A 23440-nucleotide genomic window follows, 5' to 3' on the forward strand; every position below is an offset into this window, starting at 1 on the left:
AAGGAGAGTCTCAATCGGCATAGATGTTCAGGAAGCTACAGGAAACCTTTAAATGCATATTAACAGGAACACTGGGATTTACAATCAAGGAGTTTTTACGATATGATCTCATGTAACACACCCATTTTATAATATAAAAACTTCAGTTTGAACAAGTCGTGTCATAAAAGGGGCCGCAGAATGAGCAAAGCCAGTTGTATAATGATGGACCAAGCAGATTTGGATATTGGTGTTTTCTTGGCTTTTATTTGAGGCCAGGTTCTCAAACAGAGCATTGACTTTTCTTCAGGTCAAATTAAAGTTATAATTTGCGTTGGGTTAGTCCTTGTTTAAATCACTTAGGTGAGGTTTAATTTTTGAACAAAACTCTGGGACCAGTTCAATTCACAAAAGAGCATATAATTATATAACTTTTATCCTAAGACCCAAGAGATACTTTTCAGTTGATATAATGAGGATTCAAAGGGAATATGAAGCTAAAAAGGAAAGTGCTTGTAGAAATATCAGTAGAAGAAATAGAAATAGAAGACATTTGTGGAAGTCTGGTCTCAGTTATTTGTATAGTTCATTGCACAAATTAATACACTTGATTCTCAAAGATGCAAACATGTTTTTAAATATTGAAACTTTATTTTCACAGAAAGGATGATATAGCAATAAGGGGGTTAACATGGTTGTATATCTTACTGAATTTTCCAAGGCGTACCATTATTTAATATGGAATAGTTAACATGACTGCCCTATTTCCTCTTATCTGTAGTGATTGCCTGCAGCATACATAGACAACATAAATTCCCAGCTAACTCAACCCCCCTCTTTTGATCCACTGAAAAGTTAGTTAATCCATTCATAAAACCTATTTACCAGACCTCCTAACAAATAGACGGGTCTGAAGATCAGTTCTTCTCATGTTCCCTGCCTGCCATCTGTTTTAGATATTAGTGAGTCACGAAATGCCTACAAGCTACGGTCTGAAAGAGACTGAGAGCAGAGGGCCTGAACTGTCCGCAAACAGAATAACAGAATCCTTAGGCTACAAAGACTGTTAGGTATGTTGTCTAATCAAGTGATGATAGGAATGATGATTCAAATCAGTAGTGAATCCACAAATCTCGAAACTAAAATGCATGCTAGTTTCAGGAGAAACCTCTAAGATAGCATATAGGCTTTGGTTACTGTTGTTATGGGACAGTTGATGGAAGTTTGTGGAAGAGACCACACACATAGACTAGTTCAGTTCGGTCAGTTTATGCTGAGCACCTACTGTGCTGGTACTGTGGGGAGAGAGGGGAGTAAGACCTGTTCTTTACTCTATGAGAGTTCTCAGTCTTAGAGGGAAGATGTAACCAAACCAAACTTGGGTCTGCTCGCCTACGTGCAGTAAAGACCATTTACTGATACTGGGCTGTAGTGAAGGAAGGAGCAGCGTTTATCACAAGACCAAGCAAGGGGTACTTGCCTTAGCAAGGGGTGGCTAATGCTCAAAATGCCTGCACTCCTCAATGGCTTTCGGGGAAGGGTTTTTAAAGTCAGGGTGAGGGAGACGGTTTTGGGATGTGTGACCAGCTTGTGGACATTCTTCTGATTGGTTGGTGGTGAGGTAATCGGGAATCAACATCATCAACCTTCTGGTTCCAACGTATCTGGGGTCTACGTGCTTGTGGTCAGCATGCAGTTAACTTCTTCCTCTTGGTGGGGGTTTCAGTATCTGCAAAGCAACTCAAGGATGTGGCTCAGGATATTTTCTATAGCACTTGAGGAGGAACTAAAGGTCCTAGACTTTGTTTAATGGCTAAACTATGATTATTTTCTCTTACTTTTCTTTGTTTCTTTCTTTCTCACTTCTTTGATTAGATTTATTCTTTGGAACTCGGGGAAGGCCTAGGAGGCTAAAGTTTTTCTACAAACAAGAGGCAGGTAGAGGACAGGGACGTGGGTCCTGTCCCGGGAAGGCCCCATAGGGCCCTGCTGGGTTACAGTATCGCACAACTATCTATGCTGTGACAATAATGGCTACTACGAGCACTTGCTGGGCATGCACCAAGCCTCACGCCTGCCTAGGACTTATTTACTTACATTATCTTGAACGTTCTTATCAGTTCTCTAGGGAGATACTATCATCTCCAGTTTACAAATGGGAAAGCAGTATTTCTTCCCCTGCCTGTTAGTGTGCTGCCTCTCAGCACAATATGTTAAATGCCTTGCCGAGGACTGAGGCTGGAATCTGACAGGCGAAGGTCTAATCTTGACTCTGCTATATACCTATGGGGTCTTGAGGACATTTCTTAATTTATTTGAGCCATAGTTTCTCATCTATGAAACAGTAATATCTACCTCACCTCTCAGCTTCAAGGTCAACATCCTCTGAAAGGCCTTACTCAACCACTCTAAGGACTCTTTTTCCCATCTCCCCAGTCACTTGATCTCATTATCCTGTTTTTACTTTGTTATGGCCTTTATCACCATCTGAAAGGATCTCACGTGTCATTGGCTTACATGACTATTGTCGGCCTCCCCACATGATTGTGAGTTTCATGAAGCCAGGGACTGGGCCTGTCGTGGTCACCCTCCCTGTCCCCAGAATCTGGCTTCTGGCACCTAGTAGGCATTCAATAAGTACTACCTGAATGGGCAGTGGTCTAGGCAACAGTTGACGGAAAATGTCCTTGCGAACAGTTCCACTAGGTTCTCTTAGAAAGAAAATAAATCATTGAAAGCTTTGAACTACGCTGTTAAGGTAGGTAGAAAGATTTGAATTTTTTTTTTCTTAACCGTACTGAAGGTTTAAAAATAAGTTGAATTTCATCATCCAGTGCATGATGGTCCATCCTTGACCTGAACTGGGCTTCAGTAAAAGGAGCAGGGAGGCAAATACAACACACAGACACAGAAATCAGGATCTTTCGTACATGTGACTGTGGGAGATGCTGAGAGAAATGTGTAACCAGAACTCACCTGAGTAGGTGTTTGGCCTTCACTCTCTGTCACAAGCATTAATCTCAGAGTGAGTGGCATGTCGTACTATAACTACAAAAGATACCTCCGGCTGCCACTGACTTGTTTATCTTTGCCATTGTTTCAGGATTCTGAGAAGCGAACCCCGCTTCACGTGGCTGCGTTTCTGGGAGATGCAGAGATCATTGAACTCCTGATTCTGTCAGGTAAATATCAGCTGTACTTAAAAGTCAACTGCAGATAAAAATTTAAATGACCAATTTACTGGATTGACTACTACAATGAACCCAAACAAAATTTCTTTACTGTGCTCGTGGAAGTTTATTTGATCATGGCGTTTATCAGTAGACAAGGGACAATGCAAGACCTTCTTCTTATTGAAAAATGACTTCTCCAGTGCAACTTTTATATTGCTTTGGAAGTCTGATTCCTGACTGTCTAACCAGGCCCAGTATTGTAAATGAATTCAGTACATTTGGATATCTTTTAATTTTTTTCATTGTAAAAAAACAAAGAACAAACAAGAAAGCTGTTTTCTTAAGGTCTACATGAACACACGTAAATGTGTATGTGTATTTACATATATTTAAATTGCATTACAAAACAATACTATGTTTTGCTTATGGATACATTACTGTAATGATATAATCAAATAATAAAAATATGGATGGAAAGGAAACATATCCATTTCTGGATAGTGGTTACCTCTGAGGAGAACAACTGAGTGAGAGATGTCTTCAGAGGAGGGTATGAAAGAGACTATAACTCTGTAAAATTTTTTATTTTTTAAAAATTGGAGTAAATATGGCCAACACATGTTAAATCAGATTTGTGTGTGTACTGGTCTTTGTGATATTCTCTTTATTTTTCGATGTATTTTAAATATTTCATCAGATTTTTTAAATGTCAGTGTTTTCATTTTTGGAAACCTGTATGCTTGGTACATCTAACCAAACAGGTTTCCAAAACCAGTATGTGCTTTCTCCCTTGAGTATTTGCTAGACAAATCCCCAGAATGAATCTGAGCACGTGCACGTGTCTTAGTGTGGATTGTATGCAGGCCAGCTGGCTTTCTTCCTCCTTCTTTTGGTTTGGGGAGATTCAAATCTGGAGGCAATGCCTCTTCCCACAGACTATGCAAAAGGCCTATAATAAGGTTTTACCTTTGTATGCAGTAGGGAAACTGTAGAATTCTAAAGTCATCTATGCAAAGGTAGGAACTGACATGGTATTCGAGCAGATGTGGAGAACATTATGAAAAAGAAGCAAGCATTGTGCTGTGATACACAAAGAAGGCTCACATTGCCCTTATTTTTGGTGTGTTTGTGTCCTTGAGGTGGGTTTTCCCAGGAAACAAATATTTTGTGCCTTACAATGTTTGTGCCCTGTGCTCTTGACAATCTCGTGGAACTTAAGTTAGATTCCATGTAGTACTTCTGGTGCTCTTGAGAACAGGCCTTCATTCTGATAATTCTAAAGATGTTTCAGGGCTGTGTTCCAAACAGAACATGTACTGTTTGAGGCTGGCACAGTCTATGGCTAACAGCCAGCGCACACCTGGCTGGTCGCCCCAACAGTAGAAATTTGGCCCATGGAAAATTATAGGCAGAATTGGTGAGGGTGAAAAATAAAGAGTTTTGTGGTATGACACCTAATGGTCCCGACCCGCTGTACTCACCATCTAAATGTTGTATTAAGAGACAGATCTGGGTCTCAGAGGAATGTTTGATTCATGAATGTACAAATTCAAAACCTTGTTTTAGATCCCCAGCTTTGGTTTTTGGTTTGTTTCTCCACATTCGAAGGGGAAGGTTTTAATTCTTCAGCATGAAGGACCCATCTGTTTTTTTTTCAGGCATCAGGGGCCTGGTGATCAAGAAACTTGATTTCACCTCCCCTTCACGTGGGCATGGAGTACACCACCTCTTTTAAACGGGGCTTATTCAGTAGAGCCAGGAGAAACTGTTCTGTATATCTAGATCTGTACACCTGTTCTCTTAGCCCAGTCATCTAGGAAGAATCACTGGCTATTAATGTCTCTAGTATAATTTTGGGTGGCACATGCTATGGAATTTTTCCTTCTTCCCTCATCAAATTAGGAAGACTAAGGGCATGGGAGAGCATTGGGAAAGTTCTTTAGAAATTTTATTCAGCTGTGGAAACTTAGGTGAATTCTTGGAATTCTCATGGTCTTAATTTCCCCAAAAGGTCCTTTATTCAATATGTATATATTCCTAAAGAAATATCATTGCAAGAGCAATGATTTCATCTCTGAGCTTACATCTGGCAGCTGACCCTTTAGGGAATCCAACCAAACTGTTTTCCAATTTAATAATGAATGAGGTGCTAACAATTCCCACGTTGGACAAATCACTTGGCTTTGCCAGAATTGCCCATTACAGCTGTGTTCTGCATTGTTGTATTAACTTACAGAGCATAGTGTAACCCAAGCCCGCTAAATTCCTACTGACATTATCTCCCGTTAGCCAGGCAGATGGAACCCTGAATGCCTCTGAGCAGACAGTGAGGAATTTCAGGCCTTGGAGATTTCCTCTTCTTCTAACTGTCAGTCCACATTCTGGCTTTGTTTTCCCCACCTGCTTCTAGCTTCTGTTTTGGAACTGGCCGAGTCAGGATTAAGGCAAATACAAGGTCAAGAGCTTGCTAAATCGTTTGCCTGGAGATGGATGAATGACATCAATGTGAACCAATCAGTGACCAAGAGTTAAGAGCCTAGGCCTGAGATATAGGAAACAGAGCACACAGAGAAACAGCCACAGTAACGAGACCCTGTAGAGAAACTCTGGAGACACTCAAGGGTTAGAGAGAGCTCTGGGCTGAAGGAAGAAAACCAGAAGTACCCACCCTCTAAAATGGGAGTGTTTGTGAGGGTGTTTTTAATTTACTAATTAAAAATAGTAAATTTATTAGAACATAGGCCACCAAACAAGTGGTATTCCTGTAAAATTATTTCCTGTGATTGTTCAAAATGTGATTACTATTCCCAATGCAAATTGCCTCCAGAGCTGGTAGCAGGTCATTCTTTTGATTATCTCATGCATAACAAATATTCATCCTTTGAGGTTGGATTTGATTTTTTTTTTTGGTCTAGAGAAAGAGGGGTGATTAAATGAGTCAATGCTGATTTTGGCCTCCAATGTAGTGCAATTATAAAGTAATGGGCCATTTGCTGATGGGTATATAAACTGGTTCCAAAGGCAGCTCCATGGGAAGTTTTTAAAATGCTCTGGACAATGCTACATACGTGGAATTATCATACACTGTTCCAAGGTCATTGCTTTGAAGGACAGTGCTCCTGGGCTGTAATAAGATTTGGTCTGTTTGTTTAAAAAAAAAAAAAATCAAAAGCAAGCTGATCTCACTGTATTATAATCATACTTCATATGATCTTTCATATTTCTTTTTCTTTTAAATTAATTTGTTTATCTATTTTTTTGGCTGTGTTGGGTCTTCGTTGCTGTGCGTGGGCTTTCTCTAGTTGTGGTGAGCGGGGCTACTCTTCTTTGTGGTGTGCGGGCTTCTCATTGCGGTGGCTTCTCTTTGTTGCAGAGCACGGGCTCTAGGTGCGTGGTCTTCGGTAGCTGTGGCACGCGAGCTCAGTAGTTGAGGCGCACAGGCTTAGTTGCTCCGCAGCGTGTGGGATCTTCCCGGACCAGGGCTCAAACCCGTGTCCCCTGCATTGGCAGGTGGATTCTTAACCACTGCGCCACCAGGGAAGTCCCCATATTTATTTCTATAATTAAAAGCGAAACATTGGCTAAACCCTCCTTAAGAGTCAGTTGTTCTCTCTGACCTGTAAGAGTTTTAGTCATTTGGTCTACCTTTTTTCTTTATTCTACTTCTTCCTAGATGACAGGGCTAAGAGAACAGAAATATTGCCTCTGGAAAAGATGCCCAGAGTTCTCTTTACTCCTGATATCTATGAAAATAAAATCAAGTGTTAATAGGGATAAGATTAAAAAAAAGGTACTTAATTTGTAATTAGAGTTTATGCCTGATAACTTTTAGTTGTGTCTTTGTTTCTGCGGAACCAGCATAGCCTAGTGCTTTAAAAAAAAAAAATGATGAGCTTTAAAATGTCCTTGGGGGAAAAAGCATTTGCCTTTAAATCATGAGACATGCAGACTCTGTGTCCTTCAGTGCACAATGGTGCCTGACAGGCAGGTAAATAACATGAAGCTTCCTTTAGAAAAATCAGTTATAAATATTCAACTCAAAACCATCTGATGTCTCCCTCTGACATGTAAACAAGACTCTCAGACAGACGGAGGAAGAGGATGAGGAAGCCGGTCTTGCGGGATGACACTGATGAAATACTGCGTCCCCATTCAGATAACTCTGCTTTTGTCCTAATAATTTTGTTGTTCTGGGAGAGGTTTCCTTGGCAGCTGCCTCTTCAACCTTTTGGAGGAGGATTAGTAGAGGAATGGAGGACTTAAATAGTAACTGAAAGAATCTACTTCCTAGATTTCTAATTACCTTTCAATTCCTCAAGTGACCCCAAAGCTGCATGAACACAGTGCTGGTGTTTGTTACACACGGGGCATGTGTTGCTGTATGCTGCGCAGCAAGCTCAGGGTCAAGGTGGAGGGATGAATCGGGAGATTGGGATCGACATATATACACTAATATGTATAAAATAGATAACTAATAAGAACCTGCTGTATAAAAAATAAATAAAATAAAATTTAAAAAATAATTACAATATGATTGTATACATATAAATTATAAGAAAAACATAGTAGAAAAATAGGAGAAATAGGCAAAGAATATAAATAAATGGTTCTCAGAGAGTGAATTATAAATTACCAGTAAACAAACATATTAGAAGATGCCCAACCTCACTGTTAAAACAGGAAACACAAAAATGTGAGACCATTTTTCTCCAATCAGATTTGCACTATTTTATTCTATTTCTTTATTTTTGGCTGCATTGGGTCTTCATTGCTGTGTGCGGGCTTTCTCTAGTTGCAGTGAGTCGGGGCTACTCTTCGTTGTGGTGCGTGGGCTTCTCATTGCGGTGGCTGCTCGTTGCAGAGCACAAGAGCTCTAGGTGCGCAGGCTTCAGTAGTTGTGGCACTCAGCCTCTAGAGCGTAGGCTCAGTAGTTGTGATACACGGGCTTAGTTGCTCCACGGCATGTGGGATCCTTCTGGACCAGGGCTCGAACCCGTGTCCCCTGCACTGTCAGGTGGATTCTTAACCACTGCGTCACCAGGGAAGTCCTGCAATATTTTAAATAACTGATAATATCAAGTGTTGATGAGAATGTGGGGAAATTAAGCAATCATACACTGTGAGTGTGTACACTGATACAATTTGGAGGGTTCAGACTATGAAACCCAAAAGTGTGCATGACTGTTGACACAGAAAGTCCGTTTCTAATTATCTATCCTAGACAAATACTTGCACATTTGCGTAAGGAGTCATTTTCTGGATGTTCATAGCAGCATTGTTTGACTAGTGAAACACTGGAAACAATTAAAAAACCCATCAATAGAGAGAATGTCTAAAAAAATGTGTATGTATATGTTGGAATACATGTGGCAAATAAAGAGAATGGACTCATTCTCTAAGTTTCAACATAAACAGATATGAAAAATGTATTATTGAATGAAACAAGGAAATTCAGTGTTATTACAATATGACACATTAATGTAAAAGCATACTTATGAAATAGTGCTATAAATTTTTAAAAATTGTGTAATATTTTAAAAAACAAGAAGACGATTGTATTGGCCACTCAGCTTAATTCTCTGATTTTCTATGGGTACACATATTTGTATATGAAGACATAAAAGAAACTTGGAAGCTCACCAACCAAATTCAGAGTAGTAGTTTTCTTCAGGGAGTGAAGAGAGTCCAGCATTGGGGATGATTCTCAAGGGGACTTTACGTAAATCTTTAACAATCTATCTTTTTTTTTTTTTTGCTGTACGCGGGCCTCTCACTGCTGTGGCCTCTCCCGTTGCGGAGCACAGGCTCCGGACGCACAGGCTCAGCGGCCATGACTCACGGGCCCAGCCGCTCCGCGGCATGTGGGATCTTTCCGGACCGGTGCACGAACCTGTGTCCCCTCCATCGGCAGGCGGACTCTCAACCACTGCGCCACCAGGGAAGCCCAACAACCTATCTTTTAAAAGAAGAGTGCATTCATGTATTACTCATATGATCAAAACATGAAGTAAAATAGGTCTGCTGCTATTCATGGTGATAGGCACATTTTCATAGCTCTGGTTCAAGCCAGTTCAGTTGAGGAGACATTGCTGGATCTCTCTTTTAACCAGAAAGCATCCTTCATGTGGCAACTGTTAACTAAGGTCTGAGCTGGACTCAGAACTGTGTCAGTGGTAGATACCCCGGTCTCTATCCCTTAGTTCCCTGACTCTACTTCAATAATAGTTAGCAAGCAAGTATACGGTGTTTACCATGAGCCAGAAAGTGATCTCAGGGCTTTTGTGGTACATCCTTCTAGAATGTTTAGTGTTTTTACAAAAATGGGTTCATTCATTCATAGTGTTTTAGTACTTGCTTTTTGCACACAACCATAGTTTGTGAACATCTCTCCGCATTATTAAGCATTCTTTTTTTTTCTTTTTTTTGAATTTTATTTTATTTTTTCATATAGCAGGTTCTTATCAGTTATCTATTTTATACATATTAATGTATATATATCAATCCCAATCTCCCAATTCATCCCACCACCACCCACCCCTGCAAACCAGTTCATCTGTACCATTTTTCTAGGTTCCACATATATGCGTTAATATACCATATTTGTTTTTCTCTTTCTGACTTACTTCACTCTGTATGACAGTCTCTAGATTCATCCACGTCTCTACAAATGACCCAATTTTGTTCCTTTTTATGGCTGAGTAATATTCCATTGTATATATGTACCACATCTTCTTTATCCATTCATCTGTCGATGGGCATTTAGGTTGCTTCCATGACCTGGCTATTGTAAATAGTGCTGCAGTGAACATTGGGGTGCATGTGTGTTTTTGAATTATGGTTTTCTCTGGGTATATGCCCAGTAGTGGGATTGCTGGGTCATATGGTAGTTCTAGTTTTAGTTTCTTAAGGAACTTCCATACTGTTCTCCATAGTGGCTGTATCAATTTACATTCCCACCAACACTGAAAGAGGGTTCCCTTTTCTCCACACCCTCTCCAGCTTTTGTTGTTTGTAGATTTTCTGATGATGCCCATTCTAACTGGTGTGAGGTGATACCTCATTGTAGTTTTGATTTGCATTTCTCTAATAATTAGTGATGTTGAGCAGCTTTTCATGTGCTTCTTGACCATCTGTATGTCTTTTTTTTTATTATTTTAACATCTTTATTGGAGTATAATTGCTTTACAATGGTATGTTAGTTTCAGCCTCACAACAAAATGAATCAGTTATATATATACATATGTTCCCATATCTCTTCCAGCTTGCGTCTCCCTCCCTCTCACCCTCCCTATCCCACCCCTCCAGGCGGTCACAAAGCACCGAGCTGATCTCCCTGTGCTATGCGGCTGCTTCCCACTAGCTATCTACCTTAAGTTTGGTAGTGTATATATGTCCATGCCTCTCTCTCGCTTTGTCACAGTTTACCCTTCCCCCTCCCCATAGCCTCAAGTCCATTCTCTAGTAAGTCTGTGTCTTTATTCCTGTTTCACCCCTAGGTTTTTCATGACATTTTTTCCCCTTAAATTCCATATATATGTGTTAGCATACGGTATTTGTCTCTCTCTTTCTGACTTACTTCACTCTGTATGACAGACTCTAGGTCTATCCACCTCATTACAAATAGCTCAATTTCGTTTCTTTTTATGGCTGAGTAGTATTCCATTGCATATATGAGCCACATCTTCTTTACCCATTTATCCGATGATGGACACTTAGGTTGTTTCCATCTCTGGGCTATTGTAAATAGAGCTGCAATGAACATTTTGGTACATGACTCTTTTTGAATTGTGGTTTTCTCAGGGTATATGCCCAGTAGTGGGATTGCTGGGTCATATGGTAGTTCTATTTGTAGTTTTTTAAGGAACCTCCATACTGTTCTCCACAGTGCCTGTATCAATTTACATTCCCACCAACAGTGTAAGAGGGTTCCATTTTCTCCACACCCTCTCCAGCATTTATTGTTTCTAGATTTTTTGATGATGGCCATTCTGACTGGTGTGAGATGATATCTCACTATAGTTTTGATTTGCATTTCTCTAATGATTAGTGATGTTGAGCATTCTTTCATGTGTTTGTTGGCAGTCTGTATATCTTCTTTGGAGAAATGTCTATTTAGGTCTTCTGCCCATTTTTGGATTGGGTTGTTTGTTTTTCTGATAATGAGCTGCATGAGCTGCTTATAAATTTTGGAGATTAATCCTTTGTCAGTTGCTTCATTTGCAAATATTTTCTCCCATTCTGAGGGTTGTCTTTTGGTCTTGTTTATGGTTTCCTTTGCTGTGCAAAAGCTTTGAAGTTTCATTAGGTCCCATTTGTTTATTTTTGTTTTTATTTCCATTTCTCTAGGAGGTGGGTCAAAAAGGACCTTGCTGTGATTTATGTCATAGAGTGTTCTGCCTATGTTTTCCTCTAAGAGTTTGATAGTTTCTGGCCTTACATTTAGGTCTTTAATCCATTTTGAGCTTATTTTTGTGTGCCGTGTTAGGGAGTGATCTAATCTCATACTTTTACATGTAGCTGTCCAGTTTTCCCAGCACCACTTATTGAAGAGGCTGTCCTTTCTCCACTGTACATTCCTGCCTCCTTTATCAAAGATAAGGTGACCATATGTGCGTGGGTTTATCTCTGGGCTTTCTATCCTGTTCCATTGATCTATATTTCTGTTTTTGTGCCAGTACCATACTGTCTTGATTACTGTAGCTTTGTAGTATAGTCTGAAGTCAGGGAGCCTGATTCCTCCAGCTCCGTTTTTCGTTCTCAAGAGTGCTTTGGCTATTCGGGGTCTTTTGTGTTTCCATACAAATTGTGAAATTTTTTGTTCCAGTTCTGTGAAAAATGCCAGTGGTAGTTTGATAGGGATTGCATTGAATCTGTAGATTGCTTTGGGTAGTAGAGTCATTTTCACAATGTTGCTTCTTCCAATCCAAGAACAAGGTATATCTCTCCATCTATTTGTATCATCTTTAATTTCTTTCATCAGTGTCTTATAATTTTCTGCATACAGGTCTTTTGTCTCCTTAGGTAGGTTTATTCCTAGATATTTTATTCTTTTTGCTGCAATGGTAAATGGGAGTGTTTTCTTGATTTCACCTTCATATTTCTCATCATTAGTGTATAGGAATGCCAGAGATTTCTGTGCATTAATTTTGTATCCTGCTACTTTACCAAATTCGTTGATTAGCTCTAGTAGTTTTGAGGTAGCATCTTTAGGATTCTCTATGTATAGTATCATGTCATCTGCAAAGAGTGACAGCTTTACTTCTTCTTTTCCGATTTGGATTCCTTTTATTTCCTTTTCTTCTCTGATTGCTGTAGCTAAAACTTCCAAAACTATGTTGAATAAGAGTGGTGAGAGTGGGCAACCTTGTCTTGTTCCTGATCTTAGTGGAAATGCTTTCAGTTTTTCACCATTGAGGATGATGTTGGCTGTGGGTTTGTCATATATGACCTTTATTATGTTGAGGAAAGTTCCCTCTATACCTGCTTTCTGCAGGGTTTTTATCATAAATGGGTGTTGAATTTTGTCAAAAGCTTTCTCTGCATCTACTGAGATGATCATATGGTTTTTCTCCTTCAGTTTGTTAATATGGTGTGTCACGTTGATTGATTTGCATATATTGAAGAATCCTTGCATTCCTGGAATAAACCCCACTTGATCATGGTGTATGATCCGTTTAATCTGCTGTTGGATTCTGTTTGCTAGTATTTTGTTGAGGATTTTTGCATCTATGTTCATCAGTGATATTGGCCTGTAGTTTTCTTTCTTTGTGACATCCTTGTCTGGTTTTGGTATCAGGGTGATGGTGGCCTCGTAGAATGAGTTTGGGAGTGTTCCTCCCTCTGCTATATTTTGGAAGAATTTGAGAATGATAGATGTTAGCTCTTCTCTAAATGTTTGATAGAATTCGCCTGTGAAGCCATCTGGTCCTGGGCTTTTGCTTGTTGGAAGATTTTTCATCACAGTTTCAATTTCAGTGCTTGTGATTGGTCTGTTCATATTTTCTATTTCTTCCTGATCAGTCTTGGCAGGTTGTGCATTTCTAAGAATTTGTCCATTTCTTCCACGTTGTCCATTTTATTGGCATAGAGTTGCTTTTAGTAATCTCTAATGATCTTTTGTATTTCTGCAGTGTCAGTTGTTACTTCTCCTTTTTCATTTCTAATTCCATTGATTTGAGTCTTCTCCCTTTTTTTCTTGATGAGTCTGGCTAATGGTTTATCAATTTTGTTTATTCTTTCAAAGAACCAGCTTTTAGTTTTATTGATCTTTGCTATCGTTTCCTTCATTTCTTTTTCATTTATTTCTGATCTGATTTTTATGATTTCTTTCCTTCTGCTAACTTTGGGATTTTTTTGTTCTTCTTTCTCTAATTGCTTTAGGTGCAAGGTTAGGTTGTTTATTCGAGATGTTTCCTGTTTCTTAATGTAGGATTGTATTGCTATAAACTTCCCTCATAGAACTGCTTTTGCTGCATCCCATAGATTTTGAGTCGTCGTGTCTCCATTGTCATTTGTTTCTAGGTATTTTTTGATTTCCTCTTTGATTTCTTCAGTGATCACTTCGTTATTAAGTAGTGTATTGTTTAGCCTCCATGTGTTTGTATTTTTTACAGATCTTTTCCTGTAATTGATATCTAGTCTCATAGCGTTGTGGTCAGAAAAGATACTTGATACAATTTCAGTTTTCTTAAATTTACCAAGGCTTGATTTGTGACCCAAGATATGATCTATCCTGGAGAATGTTCCATGAGCACTTGAGAAAAATGTGTATTCTGTTGTTTTTGGATGGAATGTCCTATAAATATCAATTAAGTCCATCTTGTTTAATGTATCATTTAAAGCTTGTGTTTCCTTATTTATTTTCATTTTGGATGATCTGTCCATTGGTGAAAGTGGGGTGTTAAAGTCCCCTACTATGAATGTGTTACTGTCGATTTCCCCTTTTATGGCTGTTAGTATTTGCCTTATGTATTGAGGTGCTCCTATGTTGGGGGCATAAATATTTACAATTGTTATATCTTCTTCTTGGATCGATCCCTTGATCATTATGTAGTGTCCTTCTTTGTCTCTTCTAATAGTCTTTATTTTAAAGTCTATTTCGTCTGATATGAGAATTGCTACTCCAGCTTTCTTTTGGTTTCCATTTGCATGAAATACCTTTTTCCATCCCCGTACTTTCAGTCTGTATGTGTCTCTAGGTCTGAAGTGGGTCTCTTGTAGACAGCAAATATATGCGTCTTGTTTTTGTATCCATTCAGGCAATCTGTGTCTTTTGGTGGGAGCATTTAGTCCATTTACATTTAAGAATTATCGATATGTGTGTTCCCGTTCCCATTTTCTTAATTGTTTTGGGTTCGTTATTGTAGGTCTTTTCCTTCTTCTGTGTTTCTTGCCTAGAGAAGTTCCTTTAGCAGTTGTTGTAGAGCTGGTTTGGTGGTGCTGAACTCTCACAGCTTTTGCTTGTCTGTAAAGGTTTTAATTTCTCCATCAAATGTGAATGAGATCCTTGCTGGGTAGAGTAATCTTGGTTGCAGGTTTTTCTCCTTCAACACTTTCAATATGTCCTGCCACTCCCTTCTGGCTTGCAGAGTTTCTCCTGAAAGATCAGCTTTTAACCTTATGGGGATTCCCTTGTGTGTTATTTGTTGTTTTTCCCCTGCTGCTTTTAATATGCTTTCTTTGTATTTAATTTTTGACAGTTTGATTAATATGTGTCTTGGTGTATTTCTCCTTGGATTTATCCTGTATGGGACTCTCTGTGCTTCCTGGACTTGATTAACTATTTCCTTTCCCATATTAGGGAAGTTTTCAACTATAATCTCTTCAAATATTTTCTCAGTTCCTTTCTTTTTCTCTTCTTCTGGAACCCCTGTAATTCGAATGTTGGTGCGTTTAATGATGTCCCAGATGTCTCTGAGACTGTCCTCAGTTCTTTTCATTCTTTTTTCTTTATTCTGCTCTGCATTAGTTATTTCCACTATTTTATCTTCCAGGTCACTTATCCGTTCTTCTGCCTCAGTTATTCTCCTATTGACCCCATCTAGAGTATTTTTAATTTCATTTATTGTGTTGTTCATCATTGTTTGTTTCATCTTTAGTTCTTCTAGGTCCTTGTTAACTGTTTCTTGCATTTTGTCTATTCTGTTTCCAAGATTTTGGATCATCTTTACTATCATTATTCTGAATCCTTTTTCAGGTAGACTGCCTATTTCCTCTTCATTTGTTAGGTCTGGTGGGTTTTTATCTTGCTCCTTCATCTGCTGTGTGTTTTTCTGTCTTTTCATTTTGCTTATTTTACTGTTTGGGGTCTCCTTTTTGAAGGCTGAAGGTTTGTAGTTCCTGTTGTTTTTGGTGTCTGTCCCCAGTGGCTAAGGTTGGTTCAGTGGGTTGTGTAGGCTTCCTGGTGGAGGGGATCTAGTGCCTGTGTTTTGGTGGATGAGGCTGGATCTTGTCTTTCTGGTGGGCAGGTCCACGTCTGGTGGTGTGTTTTGGGGTGTCTGTAGACTTATTATGATTTTGGGCAGCCTCTCTGCTAATGGATGGGGTTGTGTTCCTGTCTTGCTAGTTGTTTGGCATAGGGTGTCCAGCACTGTAGCTTGCTGGCCGTTGAGTGAAGCTGGGTGCTGGCGTTGAGATGGAGATCTCTGGGAGATTTTTGCCGTTTGATATTATGTGCAGCTGGGAGGCCTCTTGTGGATCAGTGTCCTGAAGTTGGCTCTCCCACCTCAGAGGCACAGCAGTAACTCCTGGCTGCAGCACCAAGAGCCTTTCATCCACACGGCTCCTTAATTTGGGATGATTCGTTGTCTATTCATGTATTCCACAGATGCAGGGTACATCAAGTTGATTTTGGAGCTTTAATCCGCTGCTTCTGAGGCTGCTGGGAGAGATTTCCCTTTCTCTTCTTTGTTCTCACAGCTCCCAGGGGCTCAGCTTTGGATTTGGCCCCGCCTGTGCGTGTAGGTCGCCGGAGGGCGTCTGTTCTTTGCTCAGACAGGACGGGGTTAAAGGAGCCGCTGATTCAGAGGCTCTGGCTCACTCAGGCCTGGGGTAGGGAGGGTCACGGAGTGCGGGGTGGGCCTGTGGCGGCAGAGGCCAGCGTGATGTTGCCAGCCTGAGACGCGCCGTGCGTTCTCCCGGAGGAGTTGTCCCTGGATCCCGGGACCCTGGCAGTGGCGGGCTGCACAGGCTCCCCGGAAGGGGGGTGTGGATAGTGACCTGTGTTTGCACACAGGCTTCTTGGTGGCGGCAGCAGCGGCCTTAGCGTCTCATGTCTGTCTCTGGGGCCCGCGCTTTTAGCCGCGGCTCGCGCCCGTCTCTGGAGCTCCCTTAAGCAGCGTTCTTAATCCCCTCTCCTCGCGCACCAGGAAACAAAGAGGGAAGAAAAAGTCTCTTGCCTCTTCGGCAGGTCCAGACTTTTCCCCGGACTCTCTCCCGGCTAGCCGCGGTGCACTAACGCCCTGCAGGCTGTGTTCACGCCGCCAACCCCAGTCCTCTCCCGGAGCTCCGACCAAAGCCGGAGCCTTAGCTCCCAGCCCCGCCCGCCTCGGCGGGCGAGCAGACAAGCCTCTCGGCTGGTGAGTGCCGGTCGGCCCCGATCCTCTGCGCTGGAATCTCTCCGCTTTGCCCTCCGCACCCCTGTTGCTGTGCTCTCCTCCGCGGCTCTGAAGCTCCCCCACTCCGCCACCCGCAGTCTCCGCCCGCGAAGGGGCTTCCTAGTGTGTGGACACTTTTCCTCCTTCACAGCTCCCTCCCGCTGGTGCAGGACCCGTCCCTATCCTTTTGTCTCTGTTTATTTTTTTCCTTTGCCCTAACCAGTTACGTGGGAGGTTCCTTGCCTTTTGGGAGGTCTGAGGTCTTCTGCCAGCGTTCAGTAGGTGCTCCGTAGGAGTTGTTCCACGCGTAGATGTATTTCTGGTGTATCTGTGGGGAGGAAGGTGATCTCCGCGTCTTCCTCTTCCGCCATCTTCCCGGAATTGTTCTATTAAGCATTCTTAAAAAGCATCGCAGTTACATCATGTGGCTGTATGGTAACTTATTTAACCAACCCTTTGTCTAATGCCAAAGTTGTTTCCAGTATTTTACTTTTATGACTAACCTTTCTTAAAGCATCCTTAAAAGATTAGTCTTAACATTTACCTAAAGTTATTTCCTTACGATAGAGCATTCTAATACACACATACAAAGACAAAAATAGGTTGTGTATATGAGAGAGAGGGAGGAGGGAGGAGAAAGAGAGGAGGATGGAAGGTAAGAGTTTTGGTTTTTTTTTGTTTAACATCTTTATTGGAGTATAATTGCTTTACAGTGTTGTGTTAGTTTCTGCTGTATAACAAAGTGAATCAGCTATATGCATACGTATATCCCCATATCCCCTCCCTCTTGCGTCTCCCTCCCACCCTCCCTATCCCACCCCTCTAGGTGGTCACAAAGCACCGAGCTGATCTCCCTGTGCCATGCAGCTGGGAAGGTAAGATTTGAACCTGCAGTGGCAAAAGCAGGTACACACAGGTCAGGCATGTACTACACACATGTCCTCTGCCCTTGTTAGTATGCTGGTGGTTTGGCTGGTGAGGGAGCTACTGAGACGAGATGCTTAGATTCAAAATGTGTTGATAAAATGGCATGTGGAAAGACAGCAAAAGATTCGCTAAGATTCTAGAGCCCTTGCACCTTTGGGTAGGCACAAACTGACTTTTTATTTATTTATTTTTATACAGCAGGTTCTTATTAGATAATATCTATTTTATACATATTACTCTATACATGTCAATCCCAATCTCCCAATTCATCCCACCACCACCCTCCCCCACCCCCGCTTTCCCCCCTTGGTGTCCATACATTTGTTCTCTACATCTGTGTCTCTATTTCTGCCTTGCAAACCAGTTCATCTGTACCATTTTTCTAGATTCCACATATATGCGTTAATATACCATATTTGTTTTTCTCTTTCTGAGTTACTTCACTCTGTATGACAGTCTCTAGGTCCATCTGCGTCTCTACAAATGACCCAGTTTTGTGCCTTTTATGGCTGAGTAATATTCCATTGTATATATGTACCACATCTTCTTTATCCATTCATCTGTCGATGGGCATTTAGATTGCTTCCATGACCTGGCTATTGTAAATAGTGCTGCAGTGAACATTGGGGTGCATGTGTGTTTTTGAATTATGGTTTTCTCTGGGTATATGCCCAGTAGTGGGATTGCTGGGTCATATAGTAATTCTATTTTTATTTTTTTATTTATTTTTTTTTTTGCGGTACGCGGGCCTCCCACCGTTGTGGCCTCTCCCGCTGCAGAGCACAGGCTCCGGACACGCAGGCCCAGGGGCCATGGCTCACGGGCCCAGCTGCTCCGCAGCATATGGGATCCTCCCAGACCAGGGCACGAACCCGTGTCCCCTGCATCGGCAGGTGGACTCCCAACCGCTGCGCCACCAGGGAAGCCCTCTATTTTTAGTTTTTTAAGGAACCTCCATACTGTTCTCCATAGTGGCTCTATCAATTTACATTCCCACCAACAGTGCAAGAGGGTTCCCTTTTCTCCACACCCTCTCTAGCATTTGTTGTTTGTAGATTTTCTGATGATGCCCATTCTAACCGGTGTGAGGTGATACCTCATTGCAGTTTTGATTTGCATTTCTCTAATAATTAGTGATGTTGAGCAGCTTTTCATGTGCCTCTTGGCCATCTGTATGTCTTCTTTGGAGAGATGTCTATTTAGGTCTTCTGCCCATTTTTTTTTGTTTTGTTTTGTTTGCGGTTTGCAGGCTTCTCACTGTTGTGGCTTCTCCTATTGCGGAGCACAGGCTCCGGACGTGCAGGCTTAACGGCCATGCCTCACGGGCCTAGCCACTCCGCGGCACGTGGGACCTTCCCAGACCGGGGCGCGAACCCATGTCCCCTGCATCAGCAGGCAGACTCTCAACCACTGCGCCACCAGGGAAGCCCCGTTGGAAGATTTTTAATCACAGTTTCAATTTCATTACTTTTGATTGGTCTGTTCATATTTTCTGTTCCTTCCTGGTTCAGTCTCAGAAGGTTATACCTTTCTAAGCATTTGTCCATTTCTTCCAGGTTGTCCATTTTATTGGCATAGAGTTGCTTGTAGTAGTCTGTCATGATGCTTTGTATTTCTGCGGTGTCCATTGTAACTTTTCTTTTTTCTTTTCTAATTTTATTGATTTGAGTCCTCTCCCTCTTTTTCTTGATGAGTCTGGCTAAAGGTTTATCAATTTTGTTTACCTTCTCAAAAACCACCTTCTGGTTTTGTTGATCTTTGCTATTGTTTTCTTTGTTTCTATTTTATTTATTTCTACTCTAATCTTTATGATTTCTTTCCTTCTACTAACTTTGGGTTTTGTTTTTTCTTCTTTCTCTAGTTCCTTTAGGTGTGAGGTTAGATTGTTTATTTGAAGTGTTTCTTGTTTCTTGAGGTAGGATTATATTGCTCTAAACTTCCCGCTTAGAACTGCTTTTGCTGCATACCTTAGGTTTTGGATTATTGTGTTTTCATTGTCTTTTGTCTCTAGGTATTTTTTGATTTCCTCTTTGATTTCTTCAGTGATCTCTTGGTTATTTAGTAACGTATTGTTTAGCCTCCATGTGTTTGTGTTTTTTATGTTTTTTCCCTGTAATTTATTTCTCATCTCATAGCATTGTGGTCAGAAAAGATGCTTGATATGATTTCAATTTTCTTAAATTTATCAAGGCTTGATTTGTGACCCAAGATGTGATCTGTCCTGGAGTATGTTCCATGTGCACTTGAGAAGAAAGTGTAATCTGCGGTTTTTGCATGGAATGTCCTATAAATATCAATTAAATCTGTCTGGTCTGTTGTGTCACTTAAAGCTTGTGTTTCCTTATTAATTTTCTGTCTGGATGGTCTGTCCATTGGTGTAAGTGAGGTGTTAAAGTCCCCCATTATTTTTGTGTTACTGTCGACTTCCTCTTTTGTAGCTGTTAGCATTTGCCTTATGTATTGAGGTGCTCCTATGTTGGGTGCATATATATTTATGATCGTTATATCTTCTTCTTGGGTTGATCCCTTGATCATTATGTAGTGTCCTTCCTTGTCTCTTAGAACATTCTTTATTTTAAAGTCTATTTTATCTGATATGAGTATTGCTACTCCAGCTTTCTTTTGACTTCCACTTGCATGAAATATCTTTTTCTATACTGTCACTTTCAGTCTGTATGTGTCCCTAGGTCTGAAGTGGGTCCCTTGTAGACAGCATATAGATGGGTCTTGTTTTTGTATCCATTCAGTGAGCCTGTGTCTTTTGGTTGGAGCATTTAATCCATTCACATTTAAGGTAATTATCGATATGTATGTTCCTATGACCATTTTCTTAATTGTTTTGGGTTTGTTTTTATAGGTCCTTTTCTTGTCTTGTGTTTCCCACTTACAGAAGTTCCTTTAGCGTTTGTTGTAGAGCTGGTGCTGAATTCTTTTAGCTTTTGGTTGTCTGTAAATCTTTTGATTTCTCCCTCGAATCTGAATGAGATCCTTGCTGTGTAGAGTAATCTTGATTGTAGTTTTTTCCCTTTCATCACTTTAAATATATCGTGCCACTCCCTTCTGGCTTGTAGAGTTTCTGCTGAGAAATCAGCTGTTAACCTCATGGGAGTTCCCTTGTATGTTATTTGTCGTTTTTCCCTTCTTGCTTTTAATACTTTTTCTTTGGCTTTAAATTTTGTCAATTTGATCACTGTGTGTCTTGGCATGTTTCTCCTTTGGTTTATCCTCCTTGGGACTCTCTGCACTTCGTGGACTTGGGTGGCTATTTCCTTTCCCATGTGAGGGAAGTTTTCAACTATAATCCCTTCAAATATTTTCTCGGGTCCTTTCTCTCTCTCTCTCTCTTCTCCTCCTGGGACCCCTATGATGCAGATGTTGGTGCGTTTAATGTTGTCCCAGAGGTCTCTTAGGCTGTCCTCATTTCTTTTCATTCTTTTTTCTTTATTCTGTTCTGCAACAGTGAATTCCACCGTTCTGTCTTCCAGGTCACTTATCCGTTCTTCTGCCTCAGTTATTTATCCGTTCTTCTGCCTCAGTTATTCTGCTATTGATTCCTTCTAGTGTATTTTTCGTTTCAGTTATTGTATTGTTCATCTCTGTTTGTTTGTTCTTTAATTCTTCTAGGTGTTTTTTCTTTAATCTTTTAGGTCTTTGTTAAACATTTCTTGCATCTTTTCAGTTTTTGCCTCCATTCTTTTTCCAAGGTCCTGGATCATCTTCACTGTCATTATTCTGAATTCTTTTTCTGGAGGGTTGCCTCTCTCCACTTCATTTAGCTGTTTTTCTGGGGTTTTATCTTGTTCCTTCATCTGGTACATAGTCCTCTGCCTTTTCATTTTGTCTCTCTTTCTGTGAATGTGGTTTTCGTTCCACAGGCTGCAGAATTGTAGTTCTTCTTGCTTCTGCTGTCTGCCCTCTAGTGGATGAGGCTGTCTAAGAGACGTTTGCAAGCTTCCTGATGGGAGGGACTGGTGGTTGGTAGAGCTGGGTGTTGCTCTGGTGGGCAGAGCTCAGTAAAACTTTAATCCACTCGTCTGCTGATGGATGGGGCTGAGTTCCCTCCCTGTTGGTGTTTTGGCCTGAGGCAACCCAGCACTGAAGGCCACAGGCTCTTTGGTGGGGCTAATGGCAGACTCTGGGAGGGCTCACACCAAGGAGTGCTTCCCAGAACTTGTGCAGTTGGTGTCCTTGTCCCTGTAGTGAGCCACAGCTGCCCGCTGCCTCTGTAGGAGACCCTCCAACACTAGCAGGTAGGTCTGGTTCAGTCTCCTATGGGGTCACTGCTCCTTCCCCTGGGTCCTGATGCTTTGTGTGTGCTCTTCAAAAATAGAGTCTCTGTTTCCCCCAGTCCTGTTGAAGTCCTGCAGTCAAATCCTGCTAGCCTTCAAAGTCTGATTCTCTGGGAATTCCTCCTCCTATTGCCGGATCGCTAGTTTGGGAAGCCTGACATGGGGTTCAGAACCCTCACTGCAGTGGGTGGACTTCTGTGGTATAATTGTTCTCCAGTTTGTGAGTCACCCACCCAGCAGTTATGGGATTTGATTTTATTGTGATTGCACCCCTCCTGTTGTCTCATTGTGGCTTCTCCTTTGTCTTTGGATGTGGGGTATCTTTTTTGGTGAGTTCCAGTGTCTCCTATCTATGATTTTTCAGCAGTTAGTTGTGATTCCAGTGCTCTCATAAGAGGGAGTGTGTGCACGTCCTTCTACTCGGCCATCTTCATCCCAAGAGGCACAAACTTCTGAGGTCCTGCCTTTCCTGCATGTGCTGACTTGCCTCTATTCAACAGCTGGGGAGATCAGCGATAGTGATTGTGGAGAGAGGACAGCATGAGAAAAAAATGACAATAAGACCAGCAAATAACACGTCGTTAACTTGAAATTTTCTTGTCAAAATGGACTGTACAGGGCTTCCCTGGTGGTGCAGTGGTTGAGAGTCCGCCTGCCGATGCAGGGGACATGGGTTCGTGCCCCGGTCTGGGAAGATCCCACATGCCGAAGAGCGGCTGGGCCCGTGAGCCATGGCCGCTGAGCCAGCGCGTCCGGAGCCTGTGCTCCGCAACGGGAGAGGCCACAACAGTGAGAGGCCTGAGTACTGCAAAAAAAAAAAAAAGGACTGTACAAATGAGGTCATCTGCAAATCCAACAGCAACTCTTACTCGTCTTTCCTTACTCACCTTGGATGAGCCTTAGGAAAGTCCTGGAAGAGACTACGAATGGGCCATTTTATATGAAAGTGTCATTTTTCTAACAAGAAGGGCGACTAACCAAGAAAAAGTAGTGTAAGAAAAAGCAACTTAATCCCCCCTGAACCATTTTCATTAAGAGACATAAAACTTTAAGTGTACTAGCTTTCTTAAAAGTATTTTAGGGCTTCCCTGGTGGCACAGTGGTTGAGAATCTGCCTGCTAATGCAGGGGACACGGGTTCGAGCCCTGGTCTGGGAAGATCCCACATGCTGCGGAGCAACTAGGCCCGTGAGCCACAACTACTGAGCCTGCGTGTCTGGAGCTTGTGCTCTGCAACAAGAGAGGCCGCGATAGTGAGAGGCCCACGCACCGCGATGAAGAGTGGCCCCCGCTTGCCACAACTAGAGAAAGCCCTCACACTGAAACGAAGACCCAACACAGCCAAAAATAAATAAATAAATTACCAAAACTCCTACCCCCACCATCTAAAAAAAAAAAGTATTTTATTAGAAAATATTTCAAACATACAGAAAAGTATGAGAATAATGTAATTAATGCCCACGTATATCAAGCTTTAA

General features: G+C 41.4%; 1 protein-coding gene across 3 annotated transcripts in view; it reads left to right on the top strand.

Annotated features, from left to right (window-relative positions):
* ANKRD44 (ankyrin repeat domain 44) overlaps positions 1-23440 on the top strand; it is a 326135-nt gene that overhangs the window by 157575 nt on the left and 145120 nt on the right. For all 3 annotated transcript variants that reach the window (XM_032637664.1, XM_032637666.1, XM_032637665.1), the window contains exon 3: positions 3083-3161. In XM_032637664.1, the coding sequence (XP_032493555.1) occupies positions 3083-3161 (79 nt within the window). The remainder of the gene's footprint in view (positions 1-3082; positions 3162-23440) is intronic.

This window comes from Phocoena sinus, chromosome 7 (genome assembly GCF_008692025.1).
Source record: "Phocoena sinus isolate mPhoSin1 chromosome 7, mPhoSin1.pri, whole genome shotgun sequence".
Classification (NCBI taxonomy): Eukaryota; Metazoa; Chordata; class Mammalia; order Artiodactyla; family Phocoenidae; genus Phocoena; species Phocoena sinus.